The sequence below is a fragment of the Oryza brachyantha genome, chromosome 3, assembly GCF_000231095.2.
Source record: "Oryza brachyantha chromosome 3, ObraRS2, whole genome shotgun sequence".
Classification (NCBI taxonomy): Eukaryota; Viridiplantae; Streptophyta; class Magnoliopsida; order Poales; family Poaceae; genus Oryza; species Oryza brachyantha.
Window position 1 is genome coordinate 9046075 of NC_023165.2, and position 21284 is coordinate 9067358.

At 44.1% G+C, this 21284-nt stretch overlaps 4 protein-coding genes across 6 annotated transcripts; 1 reads left to right on the top strand and 3 right to left on the bottom strand.

The window, feature by feature from the left end:
• Positions 1–2490: 2490 nt before the first annotated feature.
• On the bottom strand, positions 2491–3006 carry LOC107303913. Its single transcript, XM_015835191.1, has 2 exons — positions 2865–3006; positions 2491–2771 (listed from the first exon to the last, which is right to left on the bottom strand). Exons 1-2 carry the CDS (start codon positions 2988–2990, stop codon positions 2592–2594), a joined length of 306 nt encoding a protein of 101 aa, XP_015690677.1. The 5' UTR covers positions 2991–3006; the 3' UTR covers positions 2491–2591.
• Positions 3007–5847: 2841 nt separating this feature from the next.
• LOC102716485 (probable LL-diaminopimelate aminotransferase, chloroplastic) lies at positions 5848–9051 on the top strand. The gene is made up of 10 exons (XM_006649877.3): positions 5848–5974; positions 6118–6203; positions 6462–6529; positions 6638–6754; positions 7060–7122; positions 7563–7667; positions 7744–7794; positions 7879–8199; positions 8315–8521; positions 8606–9051. Exons 1-10 carry the CDS (start codon positions 5895–5897, stop codon positions 8897–8899), a joined length of 1392 nt encoding a protein of 463 aa, XP_006649940.2. The 5' UTR covers positions 5848–5894; the 3' UTR covers positions 8900–9051.
• Positions 9052–10913: 1862 nt separating this feature from the next.
• LOC102716765 (probable xyloglucan 6-xylosyltransferase 1) lies at positions 10914–13010 on the bottom strand. Its single transcript, XM_006649878.3, has one exon. The coding sequence runs from the start codon at positions 12589–12591 to the stop codon at positions 11245–11247; it is 1347 nt and encodes a 448-aa protein (XP_006649941.1). The 5' UTR covers positions 12592–13010; the 3' UTR covers positions 10914–11244.
• Positions 13011–16502: 3492 nt separating this feature from the next.
• Positions 16503–21233, bottom strand: LOC102717049 (programmed cell death protein 2). 3 transcript variants are annotated; one of them, XM_040522106.1, is made up of 11 exons: positions 20919–21233; positions 20737–20820; positions 20514–20647; positions 20342–20439; positions 19697–19785; positions 19518–19611; positions 19285–19442; positions 19152–19210; positions 18839–18953; positions 17737–17933; positions 16503–17046 (listed from the first exon to the last, which is right to left on the bottom strand). In XM_040522106.1, the coding sequence occupies exons 1-10, from the start codon at positions 21165–21167 to the stop codon at positions 17766–17768; spliced, it is 1248 nt and encodes a 415-aa protein (XP_040378040.1). In that variant the 5' UTR covers positions 21168–21233; the 3' UTR covers positions 16503–17046; positions 17737–17765. The 3 variants fall into 3 exon arrangements, with proteins under 3 accessions (XP_040378040.1, XP_006649942.1, XP_015690372.1); XM_006649879.3 differs by having other exon boundaries at positions 16504–17046; positions 19140–19210; XM_015834886.1 differs by lacking the exon at positions 16503–17046 and adding an exon at positions 17070–17446 and having other exon boundaries at positions 19140–19210.
• Positions 21234–21284: the final 51 nt, after the last annotated feature.

Sequence of the window (21284 nt, forward strand, 5' to 3'; positions counted from 1 at the left end):
AAGGTCATTATGATCTTTATGGTTTTGTATTGATTTGTATGATATAGGCTAAAAATAAAATCATTTTGGGACCGATGGAGTATTAAATAAGTTGCAATGTCAAATTTAGAGTGTAAATATAATTTGACCCTTTTTAAAAATATGGTGACATAAATATAACTAGTTCCTTAAAAAAACTTTTGCACAAAAAGAAAATGAAATAAGGGGCAACCTAATTTAAATGGGCCTGCTCATTGCTGGACCAGATATTGAGATACATACACATAAATGAAAAATAACCATTTGAATTCTCTCAACTATAAGCACTCAATCACAAAACTGGGTATAGAGACTCCCATCACTAATGAGAACGGTCCAATTTAACTTCCTAGATAGATTTGGTGACATCTCTATTCTACGTGGCACCTTGATCTATTTTATTATATCATGTAACGACTATGTGGCACTTAAGTAGCATTTTAGTAAAAAAGATAAACAAATAAAAATGTGAAATAAAGGGGACCCATGTGTAATCCTAACTTAGGAAAAGGTAAACAAATAGCGGGCCCACATATTATCGTCTCTTCCCTATCTCCTCTCTCTCCATAACTCCCTCATCCAAGAAGTGAGGGCATATTGGAAGGGTAGTTTCTGGTGATGAGGTGACTTCAAAGATAGGGGGTAGAGCGGTGACAACATGGCTAATTTCCTCCGGCAGTTCATAGGGGGTTGCATCTCCTATCTGGTTCTCGTCCCTGCCCATCTCCCCCGTGCTCAAACTTTATTGACGTCATACGAATAAGGAGTTGATTGGGAACTCCGCCATGCGAGAGCTCCACCTACACCACTAGCCATCCACGTCTCCCTCCTCAATCTCCGGTGGCATCTCATGCGGATGCACCCATCTCAACCCTCCGATTAATTACACCTTCCATTATTGCTAAGAGGAACAACCGCCACAGATTTTGACGTGTCCCTAACTTACAATATCGATACCAGAGGAACGAGAGAGAAAAGAGGTCACCGACATGTATGTGTCATCGTTTTGCTTCCCTATCTCCGGATTTGCCTAGGCCATTGACAGAAACGCTCCAAGGCTTGTCTTGTTATTGCATGAGAGAGATAAAGAGAGGAGAGGGAGAGGAGGGAAAAGAGAGCATAGAAGAAAAATGAGAGAGAAGACACATGATGATATATGGGCCCATTGTTTTTCTAAGATACTTGTACGTGGGTTCCCTCTATTTTTAATTTTTATTTTTTTGATTGAAATACTACATAAGCAAAACAAAAAAAAACATGATAGAGTGTCACATAGGCGCCAGCGGGACAAAACCACGGTAAAAATTGCTCAGGAAGTTAGATTGCTCTAACATTAAAAGTTGAGTGAGGCATCTGTACTTGTCTTTGCGAATGAAGTATATGCATAAAACTCGGTCAATAGTTGAGGGAGTCAAACTGGGCTTTGTCCCACATAAAGCTATCCATGTTAAATCAGTAGCACTCTCGTTCCGAGTAGGGTCGAAAACGGATCGGAATTTTTCCGGAATCCGGATCTGTTTTTGGAAACGGAACTAATCGGTCGGAATATTTTCGGAAAAGGTATCGGAATCAGAATTTTTTTTGGAAACGGAACAGATACGATAGGAGGACTATCCGTCGGAATGCGGAATCGGTCGGAAACTTTCTGGAATTTTTTTGGAATTCCGAACAGTAGTATGAACAGATTTTGGCCCAATGGCCCAATCCGGCCAGCAAGGCCCAAAGATAGCATGAAGTCTGAAAGCTTGATAACTGAGTGCGTGTTGTGCTGTGCAGCTGCTGCTACCCCCGAGGCCCCGACTGCTGCTGCTATAGTGCAACGCCGGTCCTGCCTCGCTGCTCATGACGCCGGCATTGACTCGTTGCCCTAACGTCTACCGTTACGAGTGCTGCTTCTCATGATATTTTAAAATTTATGATGTGTTGTTCTATATTTTTATATGTTATTCTAGAAAAGATTTGGGTACATATTTTGAGGTGTTTTATATTTCGATAAATTTCCGATACAGTATTTGTTCCGTTTCATATTCGTTCCGTTTTCGTTTTCGATAGTGTCCGATTCTATTTTCATATCTGAGGTTTCCGTTTTCGGTTCCAATTCCGAAAAAATATGGAAACTGTCCGTTTCCGATCCGTCATCCCTAGTTCCGAGCCATCTTGAAACACCTATAGCCATCCGAAAGCTGCCCGAGACGCACTGGCTGGGTCCACTTTGACAAGCTAGCTTGGCTGGGCAAAGCATTCCATGGATCCAAACGTTCCCGAGGTCTTTCTCTGTATACCATTAAAAAAGATGGTGTCTGCCTTCATGCCATTGAAAAGTTCAAGCCTCCCGCTATGCCATCGTCGAATTTTATCGTGTCCTTCATACCATTCCGTTTGTTTTTCTCCTAACGGTAAATAACAGAGCATGAAAATGACTTAGTTGTCCTTAATGCGGAGACACCATTTTAACAAGTTAGTTTCCTTCTATGCCATTCAGCAGCCACATGATTTTAACAAGCTTCAAAAGAAACACAGATTGAACTAAAATTACAACATCATGACAAACTTGTTAACTTCTTTGTTTGTTACTAACTCACTACAATCGTGAAAAACTTACGATCACTGTAAAATGCTATTTGGCTGAAGCTGCGCCGCTCGACCATGGTCAGCTGCTCCGTGTCCCTCGCCAGCTGCGTCAGCACCACGCCCGGCTCGTCGTCGCGGTCGAAGACCACGCCGTCGCCATCGCCCATACCACTCTCGAGTATCTGGAAAATCACGTGAAATCGAAACAATGATGAATTAACGCGACATATTGTGTGACAAGAATGTGTGTGGTGTTTGTGAACCCAAGAACTCACTTTGGTGAAGGCGTTCTTCATCGAACACCTGATGTAGTAGTCGACGCGGTCACCGGCAAAGTTGGCGGCGCAGGCGGCATCCCGTTGGCGGCGATCTTGCCGACAGAGCACGTCGAGGAGCACCATGCTGTACACCGCGTCGCGGCTCCCCTGCTGCTTGGTATCGGCGGCCACGTCGGCGAGCACTGCCAGGGCGGTGGCGGCGAGATCCGGCCCCGACGTCTGGCTCAGCATGTGCACCATCATCGGTTGCACCGACGACGACAGCCGCCTCGCCCTGAGCCCGAGCGCCTTCTTACGCGGCTGCCACCCATGGAAGCAGCAGCAGCCGCCGCGCCGCCCCTCGCCGCGGCCACCGGCGACGACACCTCCCCCTCCGCCGCCCCGCCACGCGCGCCGGCGTTCCCGCTCCCGCTCCCGCCGGACGACGAGCGGCAGGACATGAAGAAGATCTCGTACGCCGTCTCACGGAGCTCGACGGGGCCGAGCGCGTCGACGCGGGCGAAGGGGCAGCCGAGGTCGGCCGCGGCGAAGTCGAGCTCGGTGACGTTCGACGACCGCGTCGCCGAGGAGCTCAGCGACGTGGAGCGCGAGCGCTGGTGACGCCCCATCTCCCTCGTCGTTCCGGCCGGCCGTGCCACGGAGCGACAAGCGGAGCGAGCACGCAGCGAGCCCCTTCCGACGCGTTGGTGGGAGGTCGCCGACGAGGGCCAGGGGAAGCAGCAGCACCGCCGCCCGCGCCGCGCGAAGAAGGCCGCCTCGACGTCGTCCATGCCCATCCCCACGCCGCCACCGAGGTCCGTGTCCATCCCTGAGGCGGTCAGAGCCTTGCGCCACGACGGAGTGAGAAGAGAGAGTGACACGGTTCGCAACTGAAAGGGCAAGATGGTTATTTTTCCTGCCTGGTCCACATGTCAGATCTGTTAAATGGTTAAACCTAACAGAATAGTGACGGAATGGTGTAGAGGGCACGATAAAATTCGATGATGGCACAGAAGGAGGCCCGAATTTTTTAGTGGCACAGAGACCGCTATCATCTTTTTTTTATGGTACACGGGTAAAATCCTCTCCCTAATGACCTGCTGTAAGCCTGAAAGGAACACCTGAGCTCTCATCGTGCATGCAGGAGTGCGGTGCAGGACTCCATACCATACACCAGTCACATGCCAGCACGCATGATCGATCGCTGCTCTTCTTGCTTTCCGGGCGCTGTCTTGGCCTGGCTGTCTCCAATTCACCGGAATTGAGGGGGAAACCACCAAGGATCGCCGCAGCCGCGACGGCGCCTGGCGAGAGTAAGACAACACCATCCATCGGTTTGCCCACGGCACGCGTGTCCTTGCCTCTACCACTTGTGCGAAAGGAACCTGCGTCCTACGGCCACAAAAGCCCTTGTTTTCCTCCTGCTTCTTGGCACCAAAGCTCGAAATCTGCCGTCAACGAGGGGCCGACGCTGTTCGATCGTCTCCCCCAGTATAAATTGTGCAAGCTTGCTGTGGCTCGATTCTACCCACCGATCATGCCTGGGCATCTGGTCGTGTACTCGCGTCGATCGATAAATATATTGGTGTGCTTGTGCAGGGTGGAGAAGCAGGGCACGTGAAGGGCCATCCAGCTGTGTAGCTTCGCCGGGTGCCCAAACTGTCGATGGCGGCGAATGTGCATGCTGTGGATGGCCGTTCATGTGTTCGTCTTCTCCACCGAGCACGGGCATACCCGAGACCCCAGCCATCGTTCGTCACGATCAATCTCTTCGTCGTCCTGCACTGTGCGTGAGTTGAAAAACAAGACAAACTACGTACACAAGTACGTACATGCATATGTTGTCTTTTGGCTCACTCAACTCGTATCAGCGGAACTCATAGTTTTAAACTTTTAATGAGTTGAGCAGCTAGACTTACACCTAATCTTTTTTTTTGCCAAAATTTATATTTTCAACTTTAACTTTAAAGTTGATTTTAGAAATTTTTTATAGTAGTTTATTTTTCAGTGTTAAATTTTATATCATTAAAAACATACATATATAAAAAATTTATTCATAAGTTATTTTTATTTGTATATATATCGTTTGACTTTTTTCTTCAGCAAATGAAAAGATGACCCTTAGAGTTTTAGCTCGTGAGCTACTCAGTATGAAATATCACTATATTTTCATATACTTTGAACTTCTTAACTATTGCTTAGTATTATAAACATATTTAAATTATTTAAATTTAGCGAACTATGTCTAATCTTATATCGAGATGATTTAAAAATATATTCCCTCCGTCTCTCAAAGAGTGCATTTTTGCATGATTTGTATTCGACGTTTGACTGTTCGTCTTGTTTTATTGTTGATAAAGTTTGACTGTTCGTCTTGTTTTATTGTTGATAAAAATATGATAGTACTTTATGTGTGACTATTTTTTAAAAGAATTCATAAAATTTTCAAATAAAACGGACGAAACGTGAAATCTATAAATACAGTTAATTTGTGATGGAGGTATTATTTACTAAGTCAACTCGTGAGCCGAATCGAAGGATTTATTAGGTGGTATTTGGTTTTTAAGTCCTATGACTAAAAGTGCATCACATATATATAGACATTTTGGTTAGGGAATAAGTGTGAAAAAAGTTTTTAATAAGTATCTCTAGAAGGGACTAATAGACTAATACAATTTAGTCTCTCTGTCTGAATTTTAGAGACTAAAAAAAATAAAGTTAAGGAACTAATGGATTGGTCATCTGAACCGACAACGTAACAAAGCCCAAATAAACCGATCTGGCTGCTTAAGCACACCTGGATGGCAACAAACCAACAACTTCCCCGTCCCGCTCGTGGCGCCATCGGCTCCGCGGCCGCAGCGTACGCACATGCAACATGGATCGGCCCATCCAAAGAAGGTGGGCTCCTTACGTGAGCCTGGCCCATGAACCAAGAATCACCCAAACCGTCTCTCCCCCAAAATCCCCCCCAGCTCAGTCGCGTAGGCATCCACCAGCGTCCTTCCTATCCAACCCGCGCCGCCGCCGCCTCTGCTGCCGAGAGCGATGGCCACCACCCCCGCCGCCGCGGCCGCGGCCGGGACCGTCTCGTCGTTCGCCTCGCCGTCGTCCTTCTCCTCCGTCAAGTACTCCCAACTCTCCCTGCTTTTGCACCACCGTACCGCCGCGCGCGCTTCGTTGATTCATTCGCTGTTGTTTGTTCTCACTGTGTGTGTGTGTGTGTGTGTGTGTGTGTGTGTGTGTGTGTGTGTGTTGGGCGCGATTCCAGGGCATCGAAGACCGACCGCCTCCGTCCGGCGAGGAGGGCGGCCGTCCGAGTCCGCTGCGTCAGCAGCCCTCCGGCTACCGATACATGTACCATCCCCTCCCTCCTACCACTTTGTTTGTGGTATTTTCCAAGCTGCTCACTGCCGCTTAGGTTTTTGCTGTACTAGTTATCGGTTGTCATGATATTGCCTCGGCCGATGCTATCACCCGCTTTTCTCTAATCATCGCAGCTATTGATCCTGCGCTGATGTTGCTTTATTTGGACTTGATTGATTCTAACACTGACACTGTAGACTGTACACTGTAGTTGTGAGTTTACTAAAAGTTTCGGCTTTCGTTTTGAAGCTTTCAAGACGAAGGTGCCGCGCAATGCCAATATGGCCAAGCTCCAAGCAGGCTATCTGTTTCCTGAGGTCTGTTTCGTTCCCATCATTTCCTCTATATCCTTTCCCCCGTCCTTTATTCATGCTGTATATTGAAATTGCATTTTTGATATTGGTTTGTTGCCAACTGCGGAGCAGATTGCCAGGAGAAGAACAGCTCATCTGCTGAAGTATCCTGATGCGAAGATTATAAGCCTTGGGATCGGTGACACTACAGAGCCCATTCCAGACGTTATAACTAATGCCATGGCAGAGGCACGTCGTTACTCTTGATATAACAAACACCTGTTGTTAGGCTTTAGACTATGTATACTGCAGTTTGACAATAACATAGCCAAATTTCGTATAGATAAAAAAATGCTCTGTATTGCATGACTCACAGTTCTTAAGTGTAAATGATTCAGTCAGAGAGTCTGTGTATCTTCCCAGGAAACTAAGAAAACAAACTTTTGCATTTATTGTACTATATTTCTTTCAAATAAAAACAAACTTTTGCATTTATTGTACTATATTTCTTTCAAATAAAACCTGTTCTTTGATGGGTCTATTTATAAATGCAGAGAGCACATGCTTTATCCACAGTTGATGGTTATAGCGGTTATGGAGCTGAACAGGGTGAAAAGGTATGGTTGTCCCTTTACTAGCATTTTCTGCCAAATGCCAACACATCAGCATTCAGTTGACAACCTGACAGAGCTGATATTTGGTCACAAAGTTGTACATAACTATTTTTGCATCATATATGATTTTAAAATCTCTGTAGACTTTTCTAAAATGATCGAGCAGGATAGATGTTGTGCTAATCCATGAGGTTCAGTAACACCTTAGGGCATGCATCTGCTGATCTGGTTTATGGAGTAACTGTTTATTGAAATATAAGCTTCTTGCACTAAAAGTTGTCACAAGGATCAAACGTTTGCCACATTTGCTTGATTGGTGGATGCTTACTTTTCTTGTACTGCCCCATTCAAATGCATTACTCTTGACATTGCATATATTAGATACTTTATCGTAAACTGTTTATGCTCATCATCATGAAATGATACTGTAATTGTTTGCACAGAAACTAAGGGCGGCTATTGCTGCAACCTACTATGCAGATCTTGGTATTGAAGAGACGGATATATTTGTCTCTGATGGTGCGAAATGTGACATTTCTCGTCTGCAGGTTCGAAAATAATCTTATCCGACACTTCCAGTTTACCACCATGCTTTCATATCCCTTACATCTTCCAATTTTCCAGGTTCTCTTTGGATCTAATGTGAAGATTGCAGTTCAAGACCCATCATATCCTGTATGAAGATTCTTCAATTTTCCTTTTTGTATTTATGATTCCATTCTTAAGTTATACTTACGGCCATATGCTCCGTTTTGATAGGCGTATGTTGATTCAAGTGTTATCATGGGGCAAACTGGCTTATATCAGGAGGATGTTCAGAAGTATGGAAATATCGAATACATGAGATGCAGCCCTGAAAATGGATTTTTCCCTGATCTGTCAAGTGTTCCACAAACAGATATAATCTTCTTCTGTTCACCCAACAATCCTACCGGTGCTGCTGCAACACAGGATCAGTTAACAAAACTAGTCAAATTTGCGAAGGACAATGGATCCATCATAGTCTATGATTCTGCCTATGCTATGTACATATCAGATGACAGCCCAAAATCAATCTTTGAGATTCCTGGAGCAAAGGAGGTAAGCTGTGTTTCAGGATTTAAGTCCTTACCACATTAGGAATTTTAGGTTGTCTTATAATTGGATCTGTGCAAATACTTAAATCAGCACCTGTCACTTGTTTTCTTGGCTGTAGGTTGCTATTGAAACAGCATCTTTCTCCAAATATGCTGGATTCACTGGTGTGCGTTTGGGTTGGACTGTGGTTCCTAAGGAGCTCCTTTTCTCAGATGGGCATCCAGTTGCTAAAGATTTCAACCGCATAGTCTGCACTTGCTTTAATGGTGCATCAAACATTTCTCAAGCCGGTGGTTTAGGTTGCCTATCTCCAGAGGGTCTAAAGGTAGTGTATCAGTTTTTTTTTTTTAAAAAAATATTCATGGTTCTTTGTCGATGTTTCATTTGATCTTCTCTTTTTCCCATACAGGCCATGAGTGACGTTGTTGGCTTCTACAAGGAAAATACTAAAATTATCGTAGATACATTTACATCACTTGGATTCAACGTCTACGGAGGTGATAATGCTCCATATGTGTGGGTCCACTTCCCTGGCCGTAATTCTTGGGATGTATTTGCTGAAATCCTTGAGAAGGCGCATGTGGTTACTACTCCTGGAAGTGGATTTGGACCTGGTGGGGAAGGCTTTGTAAGGGTCAGCGCATTTGGGCACAGAGAGAACATAATTGAGGCTGCAAGACGACTGAAGGAGCTGTACAAGTGAGCAGTGGCGCAGGGCCTTTATATTCTCCATCCCTGGAGAATCCATATCAATAAAACCCAGCAGAACTGGAATACAAAATTTACTCTGTTGGTTTATCAGTAGATCTTAGAACTGAAACTTACAGTTTGGATATTCAGAACTTCGCTTGTTCACCCCTGATGCATCTGAACGAATCATAAGCAACCTCATATTTTTACTTTTGTTTATGCTTATAAGCCAAAATTTAATTTTCTAATATTAAATTTAGATTTAATCTTGAGGTTTTTATCGTAATTTATTTTTTAGCATTTGTTTTTGATCGCTAAGAACTCATATAAAAATTGTATTTATAAATTATTTTTTATTTGCAAATATGTTTTTTTTTTTCCAAACGATGGCCACCACACCAGGCTTATTTATATCCTCGTCGGAAGTTCGGTCGTACTCTCTGCTTTGTCACTGCCGTACAAGGCCCTGGATGCATTGAAACGTTAGGCACACTGACTGCAACAAAAACAAAAGAAGAGAACATTGCTAATATCAACTTAACATTTTTTTTCTCCTCTTGTGCGGGAGTATGATGCTATTACTCTATTTTACCAGACTACCAGTGTAAAAGTATCGAATCAAATATCAATTGTACTCGGCTACCTAGATGCTAGAGAAGAGAATTCATTGGAGAACGAACTCCATCTATGAGCATGGAGAGAAGCAAATCGTTGACTACCCCTGGTCAGATACTTAGGTGGTGTTCAGATCGAGAAAATTTTTGGAAGAAGTGTCACGTCAAATATTTGACCGGATGTCGAAAGGGGTTTTTGGTCATAAATGAAAAAACGAATTTCACGACTAGCCTAGAAAACACAAGACGAATCTTTTGAGCCTAATTAATCCGTCATTAGAACATATTGGTACTGTAGCACTTATGGTTAATCATAGGCTAATTAGGCTCAAAAAATTCGTCTCAAGATTTTTTCCATAACTATGCAATTAGTTTTTTGATTCATCTATGTTGAATGTTTTATTTAGATGTCCAAAAATTTGATGTGATGTTTTTGGAAAAAATTTTGAGAACTACACAAGGCCTTACACGATGTTAACGCACTGACCATGTGATATGATTCAAAAAGATTCATATGGCATTTCCCAGATCTACAGCTGAGCTGGTATTCACACGGTACGCACCAAAAATTGAAAAATACCATTTTCACAGACTCGGTTACAGTATCACCATCAGTGTGCATAAATTCTGCCGAAGAAATGCTCTACTTCATTGCACTCAACACAGCTTCCTCAGTGACAAAATCTCAGTTTTGTAGGTTGATTGAGAAACAATCTCCTTAGCTATCAAACTGTAATATTCACTAGAGAACAGCTAAAAATGCAGAGGACGTTTCTGTGCAAAGACAGGTTGAGGAGTATTTGACATCACAACAGGCTGCTTGCAAAAGAACAGTTAAACGACTCGATTGTACTACCTACGTACGACTGAAACACTGTAACTATTGATTAGACAAAGAGGATCATACGACTAAAACAATTGGGTCGTACATACCTCTCGGATGATTGATTCGTATGCATAGCAATTAGAGGCTGGTTACTAGCATCCCTGACATTACACAGTTGAGAATACTGGCGACAATAATCATTTTCCTAATTGCAGGATGCTGACTTGAATACCAGTTACAGGGACATACAACACAAACAAGTTTACATCAATCCACCAATACAGATGACAGCTGATGAATTGATATATTGCATCAAGCCCCCAATGATTTAAACAAAAGATGGATAACGATTCAAACAAAAAAAATGGATAACGATGAAGCTATGACCAAATAGGACTATAGAAACTGAAAAGTAGATTACATCCAGACCACTTTGGGGAGCTCCGAGCCTCTCATATATGACAAACTGGATATCTTGCTACCCAACTACCACTAATAGAGGCCGAGAACCATATCCTTCTGAAGGCACCAATAAGCACATGAATAATTCTTTGGAGGTAGACATAACCAAACACTTGTGACAAAAGAAAATCTATACCATTCCTTGAATATCACCGAAAGAAAACTATTCGTCAAATAAGAAATAGGAAATTCTATAGAAATATATAGTGGTGATCAAAGAGTTCCCTTCACTAACTCAATTTCTAAGTGTGAGACAACTTATTATGCCAGCAATAAACATAACATTGTCTTCCTAATATCACATTACAACATAGATATCCATCCTTTGATGTTTGATCCCAACCAATACTCCATTGTCAACCCAAGTCTACAAAAAGAACATTTTTTAAGATTTAGACCCAAAAGGATCAAGAACGAACAAAATAACGCGTGGAATTGTAATCTAATTATCATTTATCACGTAGTAGTAGTCTTCATGGCCTTGAATGCTGGGTGAAGCAACCCTAGTTCATCCTTGACCTGAAGTGGGTTGCTAGTCTCATTCCTGATCCTCTTCACCTTCCTGCTTCCAAGCGACTTGTGTGTAAACCCATACATTTGCAATATCTGATTATCCCCAAAATTGAAAGCACGCTCCATCTGCTTGAGGCACCTCTCCACTGGGTAATCCCCAAACTTCCCACACGGCTTGCATCCGACAAAGTGAGTGACCAGAGGCCACCGGTGATCACCAAGCCCTGGATGGTAATTCTCGAGCATCTCCTCATACCTATCAACCAAGATGCCCCAATATCCATGGAGGTAATACCCATTCTCAAGGTACACCTTGTCACCCCATTTCTCACGCTCTGTGGCAAGGATATATACCATAGCTGACTGATCATCGGCCTCGAACACCGGCCGATCCTTCAAGAACTTGGTCAAAACCTTACCGGCCTCAATACGGACAGGGCCCTTTGGTCCCATCGGTGCCCATGTATCAAGGAAATCGAGTGACCATTGACAGTTGCGCAGCAAGAAGCTGCCTGTGTTGAGCCCAATCCAGTTATGGTCGTCGTAGACCATCTCATCCCAGCCGTGCATGATAAGGTTGTAAGGGCCGTATCGCTCCCACGGCAGTTCGAATGCCATGTCAGAGAACATGGCGTCTGAGTCCATCCACCAGAGGAACTCGATCTCCGGGTGCGCGAGGAGCAGAGCGCGGAGGAGCGGGAGCTTAGCCCAGAAGCCGGCCATCTCCGCGTCGAGCAGCGCCATGTTGTAGAAGATCTCGAGGCCGTGGACGCGGCAGTAGTCCATCTTGTTCTTGATGGACTTGAGGAGGTAGTGGTCGCCGACGGGGTTCTCGCACGGCTTGGGTGAGGAACCCGTGACGAGCAGCACCCGCGGCTTGACGTCGTTGAGGAAGGGCGGTGTCTCCGGGTGGCGGCGGTGCCACGCGGCCCGCTGCTCGTCCCAGTCGGAGATCTTGGGGCCCAGCGTGTAGGGCGGGTCCCTGAGCGACCTCGGCGGCGGGTCCGGCTCGTCGTCCCGCTCGGCAGCCCGCCCGGAGGACGACGACGAGGAGGAGCCCCTGGACAGCGCGTCGTGGTGCTCCGCCAGCGCGCGGTGCGGGTGCGAGATGAAGCGGTGGCGGAGCTCGATGAGGTCCTGCTGCGGCGTGCCGAACTTGCCGGCCCCGACTGTGCCGCGGAGGACGACGACGGTGAGCAGCAGGCACACCACGGTGAGCTTGGCGTTCCGCGCGAACCGCTGGATCTGCCGCATCCGCCGCTCCCCCACCACCTGCTCCGCCACCCACATTTTCCCCACCTCTCCTCCTCCGATCCCCCGCCGATCAAACAAACCCTCCTCACTCCTCCCCCCAACCCAACCCAAAAATCACTACAACAAAATGCGGGCGAGCAATCACCCGTAAACCGCGTCCGTCCCCTACGTCGACGGCGGCGGCGGCGGGGCGGAGTGGTGGAGGAGGAGGAAGAAGCCGAGGAGGTCTTGAACCCCGGAAGTGGACGCGGATTAATAAGACAAGGGCGAGGCGAGGCGAGGCGAGGGCGAGGGCGAGGGCGAGGCGAGGCGAGTGTGCCGCGCACGTTGGGTGGCGCCGGCCTCGGAGAGCGGATTGCGGTGGCTGTCTGAGCGATCGATCGGGAGGCGAAATGGAAGGGGGGAAATCTGGGGAGACGCGAAATCGGAATCGAAATCGAATCGACCCCTCGCCGCTGCGACGGAAGGAGGAGGAGGAGGCGGCGGCGGTCGCGGTAAAAAATGGAAGGGAATAATAAGGCATAAATTTTTTTTCCAAAAACATCTCATCGAATTTTTGACATCTAAATAAAATATTAAATATAAATAAACCAAAAAACTAATTGCACAGTTACGGAAGAAATCTTGAGACGAATCTTTTGAGCCTAATTAGTCCATGATTAGCCATGAGTGCTATAGTAACCAACATGTGCTAATGACGAATTAATTAGGCTCAAAAGATTCATCTCACGGTTTTCAGGCTAGCCGTGAATTCGTTTTTTCGTTCGTGTCAAAAATCTCTTCCGACCTTCGATCAAATATTTAACATAAAATTTTGTAAATCTAAACGCCAACTAATCCGAATAGCCACGCGAGCCGAGATTGCGATGCTTCCACCCCTCTCTCTCCTGTCGCTAATTCTACGGGCCGCGTGGGGTCACTGACCGGTGAGGCCCAGCGGGCTCCGGATGGTAATTACGCTGGCCCCGCTCGGTTTCACCAAACCCCCTCCCCGGTGAAAATGTGAAAACGTGGGGGGAGAGAAAAGAACCGGTGGCGTCCAGTTGGAGGCCAGCGCGTCGCGAGGCACATGACGCGGTGACTTTCTCCAACGTTTAAACACGCGTCCCCATCAACAGCCGTGCCGCACCACCACCACCAACGCGCAAAGGAAGCCGGCCGTCCTCCCTCCGCATCGCTGATTAGTGGGCCATGGCGTCGGTGCCTGCCCCGCGTGTCATCGGCGTCGTACGTGTTGGGGCGACGTGTAGCGGCTCCCGGAGCTGGAGCTGTCGCCGCTGTCGGTCGAGGAGCTTCTTTAACTGTTGTCCCGGTTTTCCCCGGCGCGTGATGGCCACGGCCATAACTATGTTTTTAGGATTATAAACTGCTCTGTTCGTTCTACCTTTTATAATTTAAATCCTTTATTAAAATGTAAGAATTGTTTATACTTATTATAATATTATTTATTATATCAATTAATTATATTTTATTTTTTCTTATTTATTCTCACCCTCTTGCTTAATCCTTATTTATTAAAAGTTATTATAGTCTTGTCTTAAAATGCGGATATAGTATATATCATGTATAAGGTACTTTCACATCTAAAAATATAATAATAAACCTAGATTAGACTTTTATTTTACTACTGTGAATCGATTTAATCTCTACGCAAATCCATAGTACTGGATGTCGTATAATCTAGCATGCATTACATATTTGGGACTTGTTTGAAAGAGCTCTCTCGGCTGTATTTTTTTTTCAGAAGCTGCTTCTGTCAGAACCTGTCCAAACGATTCACAGCTTCTGAGAATTTGTAGTAACATATTCTGAAAAATAAACTAAGAATCCAGAATCTGGAGAAGCTGGGTTTAGAAGCTTTTCCAGATTCGCAGAAGCTGCCTACCAAGCAGTTGCTTCTCAGAATCTAAACTCCCTCAAACAGGCTCTTGGACTCTATCATTTTCGCAAAAAATTAACCAATCCATTCATTATTTATTACGCCAATCACTACAATCTTATCTTTCTACTACAATCTTATCTTTCAGACTTAATACATGCTAAATAACGTGGAAGCTACTTTCCTGTCTAAGAATATAGCAACAAAACTAGATTAGTCTTCGTTTACTACTACGAATCTAGATTTAATTTCTATCCAAATTCATATTACTGGATGATGTCTAATCTAGCATGCGTTACGAATCTGGACTATACCAGTATTGTGCAAATTTATAATACTATGTGATACCAAATCTTATTATAATTTACTATATATTTATTATTGCATTTTGAAACAAAGAGGTCCACTTATCTAAAAGTCCATTAGCATCGTTTTGATTATAGTTACTGTAAGCGAAACAACTTATTTAAAAATATTTTCTAGGCGTAACTTGTTATCTATTTAAAATAAATGTCGTAAAATTAACTATTAAAATTAACTTTTATTTTTGCGAAACGATGAGGGCGCATTGGTTGTTCCTTTTATTTTTTGTTTAGTTTGGGTTGGTGAATGGCGCCAAATTATAATTTATTTTTTTCAACCATGTGACGTCACATTGGACCTGTTTCTCTCGAAGACGCGCACTAGTACAGAACTATGGAACGCTTAAAAACAGCTAACACATATTACTCCGTCTAACAACAAACATTAAGTTTTGGTAGTTTTCTCTTAGAAAAAAAAACACTAATATATCTGCGTACATATATAAAACATATATATTAGTCAGAAATAAATCCAAACCAGATAAGAAAATCTTATAACACGGTGATCACTCACTTTGCACTTTTTGGGAAAAATAAAATAATATTAACAAACGAAAAATAATTTATGAATAAAACTTTTATATATGTGTTCTTAGGATGAAAAAAATTGATAAAAACAAACTGGAATAAAAAAACCCCCTCAAAATCAATAATAAATGTATATTTAAAAAATCTAAATTTGGCTTATAATCTTAATTATAAGCGAAAAGATGGTGGGACGAAACGAAGGGACGACAAACAAATAATCAGTAATCATCGCGACTGGAACGAATTTCCCAGTGGAGATGCAGATCCGATCTGACCCAGAGAGGTCGGTGCTGGAGCGAGAGACAGACAGAGCGAATTACTACCACCACTGATGGATCTCTGAGTCCGAGCCGATGGAGATTTCAGCACTGGTCTTCTTCATGGACCCTTGATCAGCGGCGATTATTGTAAAGCGGCCAGGACCGGTCGCCGTCAGCACAGGAGCGGGGGCCAGTGACGCCCAAGAACTTGTACGTATCTGGAGCAAACCTAACCAATATTAATCGAGTAAATTAACCCAGAACTAAACGCCATTTTTGTTTATCTCACATGGCCGGCCACTTGCGAGACCACGGCGTGGCCTGTCCAGTCCAGCGGTAACTACACAAAAAAAAAAAGAGCCGGTGGATCCGGCTCTCTCCAGTCTCCACTACAACCTCGTATCTTTCCAGCCGATCGATCGATCGATCGATACCTCCCGTGCTCTGGCTGCTCGCCACATGCTTCCGCCCGCGTGCGCCGTATCATTGCGAGCTGCAAAAGCGGGCAGAGCCAACAACGCCAACGCGCGTGCGCTTTCTCTTTTTTCTTCGCGAGCTCGCCGGCCGTGGAATCGGCAAGCAAACATGGTGGCGTCGCGTCGCGTCGATACTTGGCTTGTCTCTGGCACTCGGCTTATCGAGGACGACGGGGGGAAAAGGCAGCACATTGGCATGTTCCCGGTGGTGGCGAGTGGTAGTGAACATGGGCAGAAACAGGGGTCGTGCTTGCCATCGTGCAGGCATCACGCGCGGCTGCAGAACGCAGCGGTCGAACTTTGGGAAGACGTGCAACCACGACCAGACCGGGCAACCAGCCAATCAAACAACGGCCGCGACAAGTTTGCACATGGAGAACAGGACAATTTGGCTAATAAGTAGCTCGCCAGTGGTACATCGGGCTGAAAACCTCCATGCGGAATTCGATCAGGACGACTAACAGATCAGTATAATATTACATCGTGACTGGAATGTATCCACATAAAACTATGGAACGTATTAACCATTTTTTCAACCGATAGAAAATGTATTGTCTGTAGTGTCCGCACTGAATGAAAATGGCCACGAAGAAAACTGGAAAAATATGGTTTTCCCCATCTGACCATACAACCAAATTGCCAAATCGGAGTACAGATCTTTTCTGAAAACAAATATAGATTTTTAACTCAAACTTAAGATATAATAATGAAATGGCATGGTGGTGACCACAAGGAGCACGTCTATTTGTTACCAAATGCACTAGATGGACCCTAGTTGCTTATATAGACCAAAGTCATTGTAGCGAGCACAGAGCATTGGGACCACGGCCCTACACTGCTCAACATTGCACGACCAACTGACCTGGAATCATCGAAGCCACAGCCCACTATAAAATCTCCAGTAGCGAAAACAAAACTATCTTGTCCTGAGCAGTTTAGCACCCATCTTGAAGTCAAAGTGTGAGCAGAAGATCTCTACCAGCTCCCTATAAACACGAGAACATGGTGTTGCGTCACTTGAAGGAGTTATCCAACCTATTCTTAGCATAGTGCAGACTACCACAGCCACAAGCCACACGCCAGCTAAGAGGAGCCTATCCAACATATTACCAGGCAGAGGGACCAAGCAACTGAGCTATCAACTTAAAAGAAAATGTCACATGATAAGTTTTTTTGGGGGTGCTCTTTGTCCAGGCAGTAATATCAGTAATCACACAAATATACAAGTCTGATAGCTCCCCTACATAAACAATAGCATCCCTAAATGATCAATTGATATCCAAATTTTACAATTTCACTGCAGCAATTGCTACTTCACTAGTTTTGGGAAAAAAATGTGTGTAAGTGTGCTTCATGCAGTTCTCACTTCTCACTGCTTGGAAGATCCTATCACCAAAGTATATCATTATGGTCATGGGTGAAACCAAAGTATATCATTATGGTCATGGGTGAACTAGTTGAAATTATCTGCATTTCTGATGCAAAATTCACTGTTTACCAAGAATACTGCACAAACAGTAAACAGAGGATACACACAAACATGTGAACTTTTCCATCTTTGTGGACTGCTAAGCCTAAATGCACACTTGAGGAAAAATGCATGCAGAGCACTTAATAGCCTACAACAGAAAAACAGATGGAGATGCTCCAAACCTGTAGGGCATTAGAAAGCTTACTCTGTGGAATAAATAATCCATAAACATTATCATGGTCTTGTGGTTGTTGTAGGGTATAACTGAACCCATGCAAATTCCTCCATGTAGCTGACACTTTGATTGCATGATCCTTGACATGTGTACACAACAACTGTTGCCCAATCAAGAGAGTCTGGTTCATTTTTCACACCAAAGTAATAAAGCAGCTGCGGCATTATCTGCACATACACAATACAGTGATATGTAAGCATGTCGCAGTGTGAAAAGGGCAGTTGGATGTCCAACTCACCTTACACCCAGGGGGTGGTGGTGGGGCTTCATTGACTAAGCAAAAGATATGCGCAATAGTTTCAACTGATGGGATTTGAAAGAAAAATAGCAAACTCAGCACAAAGGCTGCATAGGTAATTTGAAAATCTCAATAGGATTATTTTTTGCAGGGTATGAATTCCTGCTAAACTATGGTTATTGGAAAGAATATACCAGCAGCAAATCAATGAGAGCCATGCCATGCATATGTTGCCACAGTTTGGCCTAGTAATCGGAACTGGTTAACATCAGTAGAGCTAGTGGTCATTACTGTTGGGTCCTGATTCTAAGGGGTTGTTTAGATGGGGCTAAACTTTTTAGCCCCATGTCATATCGTATGTTTGGACACTAATTTGAAGTATTAAACATAAACTAGTAAAAAAACTAATTTCATAAATGAGTGGTAATCTGCGAGACGAATTTTTTAAGCCTAATTAATCCATAATTAGAGCATGTTTACTATAGCATCACATAGGCTAATTATGGATTAATTAGGCTCAATAGATTCGTCTCGCGAATTAGTCCAAGATTATGGATGAGTTTTATTAATAGTCTACGTTTACTATTTATAATAAGTGTCCAAACATTCGATGGGACAAGGGGCTAAAGTTTAGCCCCCTGTCCCAAACACCCCTAAAATTGATAAGTTGGTGTCTGATGATATGCCTGATAAAAAATATATGCAGCAAACATACAAGGATAACATTTTAGGCATGAGAAAGTAAGGTTTCCAAAATTGCTGCAATGTGACTGGATATAAGTGTATAACCTCTATACTCAGTAATGGAATTCTACCCGAAAAAAAAAGACTAACCTGAAATTCATAGCACATTGGACCTTTACAGTAGCTACATGATGGGATATCAGCATTTGATGGACAACCAGAAGATAATGCCCACAGAGGTTTGGCATTTGATTCTCGACAGTATCTGCATAACTAAGGCAAGTTAATTCAAGTTCCTGTAAAACAGAATTTTCTCGGCAAGAAAAAGTATGCAAGGGAACTAAAATAAGGATAATTAAAACATGAACAATACAATACTACTGAAAAGGCAAAGGCAGGCCACTATATCACCAAATATAAAAGAGAATCCATGTAACTGATGCAAGTGCACCTCAATACTTGCTTTGGTGCTCTTGAGATCCGCTCTTGAAAAGATGCCCAACATTTATTGTCAGCATCAGCCTATAAAAAATGGCGGTTACCAAAAACAATGATGAATAGATAAACAAAAACGTGGCAGAATGTAAGGCTGAAACCTCAAACTGATCCATCCATGACTGCATCATATCATCTGGTTTACCAGGTCTCTGCATCACCAATGATTTTGAGTTACCCTCATCACAACTATCAGAATCAAAAGCGCCTTCATAGTCGATGGCAATCTCATATTCTGGCCAATATTTGCTAGCAGGAACTGCAAATATATGAGAACTATAAAAAAGAGGTAGAACACAGTGTTTATGAGATTATTAAACACAGATACAATCACCTCTTCCTAAAGAAGGAAGAACAGAACTTGAAGCTTCAGAAGAACTGATTAACTGTAGGCAATCACTCTTATGTCCAGAGCGCCAGTGCAGTGTCTGACAAAGAGTAACAAAGCATAGTTCACCAAAAGTATGCTTTACAGGATATATATTAAAGAACAGTGGGAAAAGAATTATATACCTGATGCTTCTCAGAACAGTAGCGTGCTTTCTTGCAGCTACCACAGATTTTATCGCCTTTCCATGTACCACACCAATGGCATACGGGAGCTGACAATATAGATGAACAAATTGAAAGAAAACTATATTATTTGCATTCAATATGACTACATCTATTAACATAAAGAGTTCAACCATGCAATATGGCCACCTATAGAAAAATGTTGCTCACAAACGTAAGCATGTCATACAAGAAAAACCAGCAACTAGCATAACACATAAATTTCACTCAAGATCTCTGCAAATCAACAGAATGACCAGACAAATGAGAAAAAAAAGAAGAAATGCTTTGTAACTTTAGAATAAGGTAGGTAACAGTTGACATACTGAGAAAAGTTTGTGCACCAATAGAAAGAAAAGAAAGACAAAGATAATAGCTTTAGGAATTCAATTCATCATATAGAATGAATTCATCACATGGAAGATTTGATGAAGGAATAATTCACAAGTCATTATCAATCATAGATATATTTCTACAGCAGCTAGATAAATGAGGACAAGCACTATATATGCTGGAATTATATCGGTTAACATATGAATCATTAAAAAAAAACACCAACAACAAGAAAGGAGAGCCAAGCTGTGATGCAACATAAGCAAAGACTACCTCCCGGACATAGTGGTTTGTCAGAGCCATTGTGCTTTGGTGGTTCGATGGAGTAAAAGGCATTACTACGAGGCAGCTGGCAGCGGAAAACCTTCGCGCTGCAACCACTGAAGCAGTCAAAATCAGAGGAACAAAAGGACATCAGCAAAACAATTGTAGAACTTAGCATCACCTTCTACAAGGATTGCCCTGTCTATGCTTCCACTGATCATGCTGATCTCGGAGTAAGCATGCCATCGATGGGCACATGAACATGAACAGAGTGCGGTGAAATGCTGCTGCATTGTCCTCAATTGGTGCATATACCTACACACAATCGAATATGAGTTGCGATCGATTTCACACCAAAACAACAAGTAGTCAGCAACAACTGCACTATCCACACAAACAAGCACCTGGAGGACGAACTGCAGGGGCTCGCCGCAGAATCCGCAGCAGCTGGAGTTCCCCGATGGCATGTTCACGGGATCTAACCACGCCTGGAAAACAATTCACGCAACCCCCACATCAAACACATGGTCGAATTGTACCAGTTCAGCGAGCGGATATAATAGAACAGCATGCTATCCGTACGCACCGGGATGCCTCCGGCCTTGCTAGGGAACAGGTGACGGAGGAGGAGGCCTGGGTGCTTCGGCTTCTCCAGGAAACCAAGCGTCACCTCGGGCGCTTCCTCATCGTCGTCGTCATCCTCATCGTCGTAGCCCGCGCCAACGCCGACGCCGCCGATAGCGGATGGGGATTGGTGGGGCAGTTCGAGCTCGTCGTCTTCCTCATCCAGGGAGGTGATGGTGAGACCACGAAGCTTGTCGGCGTTGGGCTCCATCCTCGGCGGCGGCGAGGAGGGGATCGGCGAGGGGAAGGCGGGAGCTGTGCGGCAAAAATGCGTGCGTGTTTGGGTGAAATTGGTTTGGGCCAAAAACCCTAGCCTCCTGTCGGTCCA